Genomic DNA, 13,114 nt, shown 5'->3' on the forward strand with positions numbered 1-13,114 from the left:
GAATGAACTAATTGCTTCCATTTTTCTCTAATGTTTTTTCTTTCTCTCTTTCTGTCTTTTTAAACTACAGCTGATGGATGCACAGATTGGTCTGTCGATATCAAGAAATACCAAGTTTTGGTGGGAGAGCCTGTTCGAATCAAATGTGCACTCTTTTATGGTTATATCAGAGCCAATTACTCCCTAGCCCAAAGTGCTGGACTCAGTTTGATGTGGTACAAAAGCTCTGGCCCCGGAGACTTTGAAGAGCCAATAGCCTTTGATGGAAGTAGAATGAGCAAGGAAGAGGACTCCATTTGGTTCCGGCCAACATTACTGCAGGACAGTGGTCTTTACGCCTGTGTCATCAGGTATCCTCTTAATTTTGTTACTGTTGAATCAATTATATCACATGTTGCTTTCTTATACCTAAATTTTGCTGCTATCCCTTTCACCTCAAGGTATGGTCTCAATATTTGTGTGTGTTGCTGCTTTCTAAAATTTAGAATCTAAATCATAAAAAGTTGGCATTGGAATTTATATTGAGACATTATCTCTGGCCTATGGAGAAAAGAGATACCATCTGGGTATCTACCTATGTTGCCAGAAATTACTAAAGACTATGAAATAAAATTTATAGAGGAGGTGAAATGTCGCAAATAAAATGTAAGCAAAGACTTGCAGAAAGGATGCATAGTTTATTGCTAAATGGGTTGTAACATTTTGTTATTGCCCTTCACAGACAGATAGAGCACAGATACCTCTGGTTCAAACACATCTGCAAAGATGATTTAGGTAACGTGTATGTGCACAGGAAGAGGAAAGCAGCCTTGCCATGTTAGGGAATGCAAAGGCTATGTTCCAGATCATTTTATTGACTAAAAATGCTGAGTCAATACAAAAGTATTTTGGGTCCCTCAGGGCCAATGCAAAAGTTAATAACAAAGCCTGTGCCCTTAATCCACAAAGAAACCCATCACACATCTACATATCTTTGTCTGCTTTTGGAAGAGATATATGTACTTTGCTTAATGATAATGCGTTGAGACAATATCCATGTATCACATTAGCAGTTAAAAGGCTCAGTTTAAGCATTTAGCCCTTCATGGACTGTGAATGACTGTGGATGTCATTAGACTATAAGAACATTGGCAAAGCAGGGTATAGGCATATAGAGGGTGTGTTTAAATCTATTTCTTTGTGTCCCTATTTCGACTTATATATAAAGCCAAATCTAAAGCAGTTGATTCTCAATTTGGAGAAAGTCTCAGAATCACCTAGTGTCTTTTTCAAATCAAAATTCGACTTCCACTTCTGAAATTCTCATTAGCAGCTATTACTCCTCTATCATAAGGTTTGTGTCTCCCGCTCGTCATCAACCTATAAGAATAACCTTTATGGAGGGTTATGGCTACAAGTGTGTTAGGATGTTAAAATAGGTCAAAGCCGGATGAAAGTTAAACATAACTTCATCTTTTGAACACTGACAACATCATATAAATTAGAGTTCATTTTGGAAAATATAAATGAATGCAAATAAAGTTCTGCTTGGGGAAAATGTGGAATGAATTATAAAAGAACAAATGCACTATTCCTTTGCCAACTCTTGTTCTTTCCCTTAAAAAAGGGAATCCAACCCTTTTATGTTTAAACATAACTCTTAATAGAAGTAAAGTATTTGTAGGTGCATTGATAAATAATTGCCATACTAATATAGTTAGAGAGTACTGTTTGGACTGGCTATTCTTACTTGACAAATAGTTATTAGATTTAATTTCATATCTGCTGCATTTCTTTAAAAAACATTATTTCTGATTGTTGATGCATGTGTAGGAGGTGATTCTTCAAGATAGGCAAATGTATGTCCTCATTTATCTGAGATTAGAATTGAGCTGAATGTCCATAGTCTAACACTTAATTTCGTTATTTATTGTTGATGGGAAAATAAGGATGTGTTTATGTTAGTAATCTGAATTTCTGAAGCACTGAAGTTGCAATTCTTTGATGTGTTTAAATATACACAGTGATCCAATGCTCTGAGAAATTGCGTTAAAATGTCTCTGAATTTATAGTTGCAATAATGAATGAAGGTCACAAAATTTCAAAAACAGTGACATTTGCCATATGTTCGTGTGTCTATATTTTAATGGAAGGTGAAACTAAAAGACAAACACCTTAAAGTTTTATATGTGTCAAGTGGTATTCTAGAGAAAACGATAAACTGCAGGGAAAGATGCTTTTGTCACTGGAATTCGAGTGTTCCAATTGATTTGAAGCTAGTGTTGATCTGGCTTCCTGTTCCAATTTGGAAAGCGGGACTCAAAATCATTATAAACAGCAGTTTAAATAGGATGCCTTGGTGCTGATGACGTGAAGGGAGCCCAGGGCTGTTAGTTGAGTCACTGACATTTTGGCATGTTGTTAGCTATCAGAACACAAAATTGTCACCATTCGTTTTTAAATAATCCACTTACGAAGAGTTTTAGAACTTTGAAAATGTTAGCTGCTACTCAAAGGTTCTAGTCTTTCTGATAAGTGTTCTGGGTTACTAACTTATCAATGAAAAGTTTTAACAAGCGTTTTCATGTACAGTGTTTACACCTAAATATGTACAAGTCAATGGTGTAAATAACGGAAACACCTAAGATTACTCTCAGTATAATGAACAAGAGCTTTCCTACTCCCATCTACAAGTAGCTATTTTGGATAGAATAATACCACATAATTCTTTGTTCCATGGTACCTGGCTTTTTACTCAATTTTCTCCTTCTTGAATGTTTATTTTATTTTTACATGAAAAAGTGAATGAAGGAGAGCTTTGTAACTATTTTCTTTTCCTTTACTGCCAGTTAAAAGAATAAGTTTACTTTTAAAAAAATGAAATTTTCCTTTCCTCTTGACTCCCGATTTTTTAATCCTCCTCTTCCGAGTTATGCCCTATTAGCAGTTTCATATGCATAGCTAGCTGGTGCTTGTGTAAGTAATTTAATGTAAATTAATGTTTGTTTGGCACACTATTTTTTGACTAAAAGTTTATTTTGTAGATTCATATTCATGTGCAAGAAATAATATAGAGAGATCCCATGAATCCTTTAGACAGTTTCTCTCACTGGTAACATTTTGCAAAACTATAGTACAAAATCATAATCAGCATATTGACAATGATACATTCAAGGTACAGAACAATGCCATCACCTCGAGGATCCCTTCTGTTGTCCATATCCACCTCCCCACCCCAATCCCAAACCCCCAGCAACCACTAATCTGTTCTCCATATCTATTTTTTGCAATTCAAGAATGTTGGAGGGACTTCCCTGGTGGTTCAGCAGTTAAGACTCTGCGCTTCCACTGCAGGGGGTATGGGTTTGATCCCTGGTTAGGGAAGTTTCACATGCTGTGCGGTGCGGCCAAAAAAAAAAAAAAAAAAAAAATGTTGGAATTGGGTTTTTCATTCTTGTTTATTGTTAAGCAGTGTTACATGGTATGGACATTGCCACAGTGTTCATTCACTCATTGAAGGACATCTGGATTGTTTCCATTTTGTGCTATTGAAAATAAATATTCTATGAACATTCATGTACATTTTTAGTGAACATAAGTTTTCATTTCTCTGGGATAAATGCCCTAGAGTGAATTTGACTTGTATGACAGTTGCATGTTTAATCATATAAGAAACTGCCCACCTATTTTCCAAAGTATCTGTACCATTTTACATTCCCACCAGCAATATGTGAGTGACCCAGTTTCTCCACATGCTTGCAGCATTTAGTATTGTCACCATTTTCCATTGTACCCATCAGTGTATCATGATATCTCATGGTTTTAATTTGCATTTCCCTAATGGCTAATGATGGATTTTCGTGTGCTGATTGGCCATCTTTATACTCGTCAGTGAAATGTCTGTTTATGTCTTTTGCCCATTTTGTAACTGGATTATTTGTGTTCTTACTGTTGAGTTTTGAGGATTCTTTGTATATTCTAGGCACTAATCCTTTCTTGGATATGTGGTTTGGAAATATTTTCTGCCAGTCTGTAGTTTGTCTTTTCATCCTCTTAACAGGCTTTTTTGAAGAGCAAAAGTTTTTAATTTTGATGAGGTTCAATTCATTATTTTTTTTCAATTTACGGATTGTGTTTTTGGTACAAAAATATAAGAACTCTTTGCCTAGTCCTAGATCCTGAAAATTTTCTCTTGTTTTTAAAATTATTGTTTTTTTGCCAAAAGTTTTATTGCTTTACATTTTATATTTGTCTCTGATCCACTTTGAATTAATATTTATATAAGGTATAAGGTTTATTTTGGTCAAGGTTTAGCTTTTTCGATAGATGTTCAGTTGCTCCAGCACCACTTGTTGAAAAAGTTTAGCTTCCTCCATGGAATTGCTTTTGCATGTTTATTCAAAATCTGTTGGGCATGTTTGCTTGGGTTTATTTCTGGATTCAGTATTCTATACCTTTGATCTATGTGTCTGTCCCTTGGCCAGTACCACTCTGTCATGGTTAGTGTAGCTATAGCTGTATAGTAGGACTAAATATCAAGTAGAGTGAGTCCTCCCACTTTATCCTTCTTTTTCAAGATTCTTTTAGCTGTTGTAGGGCCTGTTCCTCTCCATATAAATTTTAGCATAAGCTTATCTATGTCTACAAAAACCTATACTGGAATATTGGTAAGCATTGCATTAAACCTATATAGCTCAATTTGAGGAAAATTATTGTCTTTACTATGTTGAAACTTCTAATCTATGAATGCAGTAGGCCTCTCCATTTATTTAGGATTTCTTTTTTTGATTTCTTCATCAGCATTTTGTATTTTTCAGCATACAATCCTGTACACATTTTGTGGAATTTATACAGAATTATTTCATTTTCTTTGGTGTGTTTATAAATCATAGTGCCTTTTGAATTTCATTTTCAACATGTACATTGTTAACATTGTTAGAAGTATGCTTGATTTTTGTGTTAAGTTCTTTCTAAAAGCATACTTTTTCAAATTACATATATAGAATGTATTTTATCTAGTATCTATTTCCTTTGTTCAAGTCTTGATTTTCTCTTTAGAGACTAAAAAGTTCTTCTTTCTCATTGAAAGTACATATTAAGCATCTATCAAAAGGTACTCAGTTAAATCCATTTACTCAGTCATCCATTTCAGAAATAACTACTGATCGCTAGGTAATATGCTAATGCTAGAATTACAAAGACTTTTAAAAAACATTTTTTTTTACCTTCAAATCATTTGCATCAGAGAAAATAAGTGTGCAATAAATTGTTATAGATACTGTGGCCACAGTTTAAAACAGAATGGGGTTCTGCCAAGATGGAGTAGCTGCCTTCCTCCCAGTCCTCCCCTTACAACTGAAAAGGCTGGATAGAACACAGCCAACAAGCAAAGCAAGTGTTGTGAAAGGTGGAAAGAAGGATTGTCTAGGAACCTCAGGACTTGAGGAATGACATGACCACACTGCTCCACTTGTCCCACCAGATGATGTTGGCAGGGCCTAGCAGGGAGCTAATCTTCCATCCCTTGCCTGGCGAAGCAGGCAGCAATAATATGATCCCCATGCTATGGTAGAGTCAGCACACATGAGTGGGGTCCTGATCTTCCATCTTTCACCCAGAGGAACTAGGCAGGAATTATATTCTTCTGCAAGAGAAGTGTCAGTGGAATCTAGTGATGACCTGAGTCTCCACCCCCAGCTGGCAGCAATGAGAATCTACGAGGCACTGTGAGGCAGGGCTAGTCACTGCTAGTCTTCACCCCACTTCTCTGGTATCAGTGGAGAGCAAAGCTTCTACCATCAAAAAGGCAGGACGAGGTGGTGCGAGGTAGGGCTAGTTGGCATCCAATTTTCGACCTTCCCTCCTCTGGTGTCAGTGGAGCCCAGTAGGAAGTGAGCTGGAGGCAACAAGGCAGGAAGATGTCAGCATGGCTGAGGAGGAAGCTGAACATACATATCCACTTGGCCCACATGTTACATTTCAACAGGAGGATTGCCTTTATTAAAAAAAGAAAAAAAAGATGAAATAGGATCCACATCCCTATAATAACTAAAATGTTCAGGATAGAGTTAAAAAAAAAAAATACTCATTGACCTGACCGTGAGTCAGGAAAATTACAACATTAATGAGAAAAGATACCAACAATGAGATGAATCTGACAAGGATTTTAAAACAATGATCATAAAAATACTTCAGCAAGTAACTACAAAATCTCTGAAAACCGATGAAAATAATGGAAAATCTCAGCAAAGAAAAATAGGTTATAAAAAGAAACAGATGGAAATTAAGCAACTGAAAAATAGAATAACCAAAATAAAAACTGATTGGAAGGGTTTAAGAGTAGAGTGGAGATGATGAAAGACTGTTTGACTTCATTGCTACTCTATTAAAATTTTACGTGGAAGGGCCAAAGAAATTCGAATTGCCAGATCCTTTGGGTCTCTCTTGGTTTTAACACTGACCTTTACCATGTCTACTATTAGCTCTCTGATATATAACTTAGTAAATTTCCTTGGAACACCTTTTCTTTGAATTTTCCTTAAATGCTAGTGTTTACCAGAATTTTGTTTTCAACTCTCTCCCTTTATTCTTCTACATCGGTTGCTCTCAACTTTGGCTGCATATTTGAATTAACTGGGGAGCTTGTAAAAACTACTGATGCCCGTGTACCACCTCAGATCTGTTAAATCCAGATATCAGATGATTCTGTTGTGCAGTCAGCTTGTGAACCACTGCTCCCTGATCCTTCTTATTTATTCCAGTAGCTTCACTTAATAAATACTTATTAATAACTCAGAAACTAAATCCAAACATTTTCACAAGCACCGGAAATATATTTTCACTTTCCTAATAGTCCCCTCTTCCTATTTGTCTAAAAGACACATTGACTTCAACATGTACCAAAATCTATTTTGATACTTACTTCAACAAAGCTATCTCCTCCTCAGATGTTTCCTTTCTTTTTCTGATAAATAGAATCACTATCATTCCAGTAACACTAGCTAGAAAGTTATCACTTATCATTGTTTCCTTAACGTTCTTTACCTTGCCTTAATTGCTACTCAGACCTGTCCAGTGTACCCTTAGAAATGTCTTTTGAATTCATTCTTTGTTGTTCATACTAATTTCTACTCTCCAAGTGACTGCAATGTCCTCTCAAGTGGTTTCTCTGCCTCCACATTTTTCCTATTTTAGTTACTGTTCCACACTGTTGTGGAATTATATGTCCACAACAGAGATATTATTTCATTTCTCTACCTAAAAGTCTTTAATGGGCCCTATCACCCAGTATGAAGTCTGAAGACTTTGCTTGGTGTACACGTCCCTTTACAACCCAGCTTCAACCTTTCATTCTAGACTCATCTTGGGTGTTTGTCTCCATAGGCACTTTGTGCTGTGTTCTCACCATCCTGTCTGCTGTTTGCAGATTACAGTATGAATTTTCCTTACTCTTTTACTCTTTGTTCCTTCATCTGAAATTCCATTTTTCACTGCCTCTCTGAAGAATATAGAGCTATTTCTTGAAGAAGATCCAGTATATGTTTATCATCTTTCTACTTTTATCAAACTGCTCCAAAGACAGTTGTTTCAGTTATCTATTATGGGGGGGAACACCTCCGAACTAAGTGGCTTAAAACAACAGCCATTTTATTTACACGTGATCCTGCAATGTGGGCTGGACTCAGCTTGGTTGTTCTTCTGCTGATTTTGCCCATAGTCACTTGAGGCTGGAATCAACTAGGATACAGGATTGGCTGAGCCTCTTTCTCTCCATGAATTCTCAGGGTCTCCTTTTCTCCACGTGGTCTTTCCAACTGTCTCTCCAGCAGGATGGCCAGACATTTTATATGGCAACTCAGAATGTATGAAGACTTATCAAGCATCTATTTGCCTCATGCTTACTAATAGCCCATTAGCCGAGTCTAGAGCTAATATGGGAGGAGACTTTACAAGAGCCTGAATTCCACAAGATGTGTTTTTTTGGTGGGATCACCAAAATAACAGTACAACAGAGTCTGCCCTTTGGCCCCTAGTAATCCCTGCCCTTACACATGCAAAGTACACTCACCCCATTCCTAAGACCCCCAAAGTCTTATTGTGACATCAAGATAAGGCTACAAGTCCAGGATCTCATTACCTATGTGTGAATGAGGTTCTTCATGCTTAGTTCCTTGAGTACAACTGCTCAGGAGTGGTTCCTCTTGATCCAAAGGTCTGTGAGCTAGAAAGACTTGTTATCTAACCCTTACACACCCAACATTCTATGGTCAGACAGGAATAAAATAACTAAGCTAAATAATCCTATCCAAAATGTGTGAGAGATACAGAGCAGTCACTGACCCATAGCAATTCTAAAACCCAGCTGGGCACACGTCAGCAGTTTTTTGATTAGGGCCCAGTTCTGCTTACTGGGAGTGGTTCTCTGTGGCTTTTGGGTCCATCCTCTTCTCTTCCGTGGAAAGCTAAGGGCCCAGAGGCCTCTTTTTAATTGGAACTTTATCAACAAACTAGGACGATTTCTTAAAATGCTTGTGAGCCTTTTATGTATTAAATTGTAATCTATTCCATTAAGCAGAGGCCACACCCACAAGTATATTTAAGACTGCTGTCTCTCTACTTTCGAGTCAGGGTGCTGGAAGACAGTGCACCAGATTCTTAGACACCCCTTTGCTTAGCTAGTCTTAGTGTATGCCTCATATAGCTTCATAGCTAAGTATCTCAGGGTTTTCCTCCAAGACCTTTTAAGCAACCTTCTCTGGATGATACAGTATGCATTGCATCCCAAACTGATTATCACTGATGTGATTCCCCTCAGAGTCAGTGTGAGATAGTGTTGTTAGTGAGAATGCACCCACAAAATAGTTACTGAATAAAATAGTGATTGGGGTTAATGTTCTTAGAATGCCTTGTGGAAAACGTTGGCATAGCCAAAATTATACCATTTTCTGATTCCTATCATTTTCCATGAAAAAAATAATAATTCCATTTCTTATGACAGCTCTTATCTGAAATTAACACCAGTTATGGACTGCTTATCCTCCATCATGACCTTTGGTATTCCAAAACACTGTTTTATTCTCTCCCTGTAATATACCCTCACTGTCACCAGGTGGAAGTAAACAGTAATAATATGTTAGGCCTAAAAGACCAACAAGTAACAGCTATAGGTGTAGTAGAAATAAGTTTTCATTCATTTTAATCTGTATGATAGATGATAATTTTAATATTTATTATTGTTTTATGTGATTATTGCTTAAAAATCAAGTCATTCTTAGATCAAAGGATAAATAATGTCAGCATCATTTTAGAAAGTCTTAAACATTTATGCCCCAAGGAGTCTCCATTTGTTCAGGACAATCAAAGCCCATATAAATGTTTTATATCTTACCCAGAAATCTTAATGATCATATGCATATGTGTTTCAAGGACCTAATGTAGTTTCACGGTCTTGGTCTCCTAATTGTTAAACTACCTCTCTTAATTGAAACCACAGTATACCCTTGAGAATATCAGCTGTAATTTATAGGCTATAAAAAATGCAATTAAGCCTACATAAGGTAGTCCTTTAAAAAATCCATTGAAATACAATTGAAAGTCTTTAAGGTTTCAAGTCTGGATGCAGTGTCTTATACGGATGATAAATTGAAATTATAGAACTGCATATCAGTTACTCTTTCTATAATCTTTTGGTGGGAACATGTGTCTCTTGCCATAATAGGCCTCAAAGAGAATTTCCAGTTTCATAATTCTGATAATTCTTGGAGATCATGCTGAGGTGGTAAATCAACCTAGGACAGATACTAAAGTTTACCCTTCTTTCCGTGTCTGAGACTTGAAGGTGTTTTCTAAAGGACTGAACTATTTTTGAACAGGGCAATAATTAGCCAGATTGTTGTCTTTCTGAGTGCTTTCTTTTCAGAAACAACAAACCCAATTGTTGGAAGTAAAAGCCTAGAGCTGTGTGAATTGGCTATTCAATTTACTGATTTTTTAATCATCCTGAAAATACATGTCTGCAACATAACAGCCATTTTTTTCCTAAATACTAAGAAGATGAAATAAATTCTGCTCAAGTGATGATGGGATAGTTTCTTAGATCACTGGACTGAGAAAAGCTTTGTCTTATCTTTCTAAGTCTTATAAGAAAGAAAGCTTTGAAAATTCTTTGAAATCAATGGTGGCAGGTTCAGGGAAGACAGAGACTAATAAATTTTCTCCAAAAAGTATCAAACTAATATGGAATAGGTTGGCTGCTGAAATATACATTTGTAAAATAATTAGGCACATAAAGGTAAATGTTGAGTTCTTACGTATCCTTTTTTTTTTTTTTCTATTTTAGGTAAAATGAATTACTGTGAGCCCTTTTCAGTCATGGCTATAACATGTACATTTATCATATTTCACAAACATTACTGAATGTCTATATGATATAAATGGTAATTACCTCGAGGAAATTTTAAAATTGCAAACAATATATGTGCCAGGCAGAGAGGCCATTGACAATCCAGCAAGACTATTGGTGGTCATACTTTTGTGCTCTATTATTTTTTTATTTTTTTTAATATCTTTATTGGAGTATAATTGCTTTACAAGGGTGTGTCAGTTTCTGCTTTATAACAGTGAATCAGTTATACATATACATATGTCCCCATATCTCTTCCCTCTTGCGTCTCCCTCCCTCCCATCCTCCCTATCCCACCCCTCTAGGTGGTCACAAAGCATCGAGCTGATCTCCCTGTGCTCTGCAGCTGCTTCCCACTAGCCATCCATGTTACATTTGGTAGTGTATATATGTCCATGCTACTCTCTCACTTTGTCCCAGCTTCCCCTTCCCCTAACTGCTAATGTTGGTGCAGTAACCAAAGATAAAGTGAATAGGCCTAATAAAGTAATAGCAGCTGATCAACAAAGTTTAGGATAAGTGAAAAAGTTGAATATGAAGCTCCGGTTATTCAAGGTTCTTTCTAAGTCTAATATTGTATGTGGTTCCCAAGAAAAAAATAAGAATAACCTAATGACTGTAGGGAAGACAATAAAGAGACTGTTCTTAGAAGGGCTCACGAAGAGCCTGTGATTTGAGCAGGACTTTGAAAAATAAACACATGGCTAGGGAAAGTGTGATGGAGAAAATTTTCCCTGTCAGAAGGGTTTCATGAAGACTAGTATAAGAAAAATTTTAAAATGATCTAGAACAAGGGTTGGCAAACTTTTTCTGTAAAGGGCCAGATGGTAAAAGTTTTAGAATTTGCAGACAATATAGTCTCTATTGCAAATACTCAACTCTGCTGTTGTAGCAGGACAGAGGCACAGACGATACATAAAGGAATGAGTGCGGCTGTTCTCCAATAAAACTTTATTTGCAAAAATAGGTGGTAGATGGATTTGGCCTGCAGGCTAAAGTTTGCTGACCTCTGATCTAGAAAATGCCTTGCAAACTGCAAATAGGTAAGCCAAAAGTAGAAACTGCTATTGTTATTAACAAAGAAAAAAACCACAGTCTATTCATAATAGAGTGACTAGATCAGTTTTGATGGAAAATGGGGTTTTGTAGGTGATGGTGAGAGGGATGGCTGTAAAGAAGGGTAAAACAGATGCTAAGACTTAAATGGCAGCTAAGTATAAAGCAAGGAATGGAAAGCTGAAAGCAGTTTTTCTGGAATTATCTTCCAGCAAGTATATGAATGTTTACAGAAATTGGAACGTGGAAAACAGACAAGGGGTTTTTACAATAATTAGGGTGTGAAGTGATGGGGGCTACGGTTAGAGTACTAATGGTAGGTATAGCAAGGAAAAAAGATTCAAGATCACTTTGGGAAGTTAAAAATACATCAGAGATGGTGCTTGATTGGATGTTGAGAGCCTGATTGGATGTTGCTATGGGAAACAAATAAAAGGAAAAAATAGCAAGAGGCACATCTTATACTTTTCTAGTACAAACCTAAACTTTTTCACCACAAAATCTGAGGGTCTTGAGAAATAAAGTTGCCTTGACTTTAAGCCGTCACTCTAGGAAAGCCTTAAATAGAGTTCCCACCATAGCTCCCTGACACAGCACTTGAATAAATAAAGGAAGAGGTCTGGGGTCCTTTCTAGGTTCTATGTTAGTCTACTTGTTAGTCTTTTTTCTTTTTTTTAAATTAACTAAAGTCCATACTTTGCTCAAATTTCTTTTCCTTTAAGGAGCTAATGCTCCTTAATGGCAGAGATTTAACATCTTGTTTATCTTTGCATCTCCGATTATGCATATATGACCACTGAGATCTGAAAAGCAAAGAAAAATGTTTTGATCAGTTGTCAGGTTTGGGGACAGGTTATTTGTATATAACAAAAATCTTAGAAGTAACAGTAGCTTAAACAAGAGAAGCTTTCTGCTCAAAGAAAATTCCAGATGTAGGTAGTTCAGAGCTTATATGATGTCTGCCTAATTGTGAATTGTCTAGGCCTCAGGTTTCTTTTCTGTCTCCACTCCGTTCTCCCTGGGGTATGGTCCTCATCCTTATTTTCCAAGATGAAGTTCTGTCCACCATATCCATGTTAGTATAAGCAGCAATATGTAATGAAAGGAACAAAGAACATGGTCCTTTCCACTTTTAAGGACAAGACCCAGAGGTTATTTATGTCACTTCTCCTTACATCTCATTGGCTAGAACTTGTTCACATAATTACATGAAACTGTAGTGGTGACTGGGATATGTGGTTTTTATTATTAGTACCCATGTGCCTGATAACAACATAGAGGTCTATTCCTGAGGATCTTAAATTCGTTTCTCTAGAAGAAAAGCCCAAGACAGGGATTCTTGTGCAAGTGATCTACTGAGGAGTGCACTCAAGAGAAAAAGCCAGGAAATGGTGAGTTTTCAAAAGTCTAGACTCATCCTGATCCCGCAGGGAGCTGTGGAACATAAATTGCACCACAGAATTTATCCTCCCTTGAAGCAAGGAGGCAGGGCCTGGACTTCACAGTCATCTCTATCCAGGTGGCTCTTGTCATGCTAAGATGAGTCTCTGGAAAAGGGTACAGGTGTGAGCTTTGTCCAGTCAACACCCACAGCAGCTGAGGTATGGGTACAACAGCTGGTGAAGAAATTCTGAGTGGGATACCAAAAGTATCTGCTACACTGAGGAAGAAGAGGAA

The 13,114-nt window shown here is 36.9% G+C and overlaps 1 protein-coding gene across 1 annotated transcript in view; it reads left to right on the forward strand.

Annotated features, from left to right (window-relative positions):
* The window catches only part of IL1RAPL1 (interleukin 1 receptor accessory protein like 1), a 712,722-nt gene that overhangs the window by 59,934 nt on the left and 639,674 nt on the right, over positions 1-13,114 (forward strand). The window contains exon 5 of the mRNA XM_061178117.1: positions 71-350. Coding sequence (XP_061034100.1) covers positions 71-350 — 280 coding nt within the window. The remainder of the gene's footprint in view (positions 1-70; positions 351-13,114) is intronic.

This window comes from Eubalaena glacialis, chromosome X, assembly GCF_028564815.1.
Source record: "Eubalaena glacialis isolate mEubGla1 chromosome X, mEubGla1.1.hap2.+ XY, whole genome shotgun sequence".
NCBI lineage: Eukaryota > Metazoa > Chordata > Mammalia > Artiodactyla > Balaenidae > Eubalaena > Eubalaena glacialis.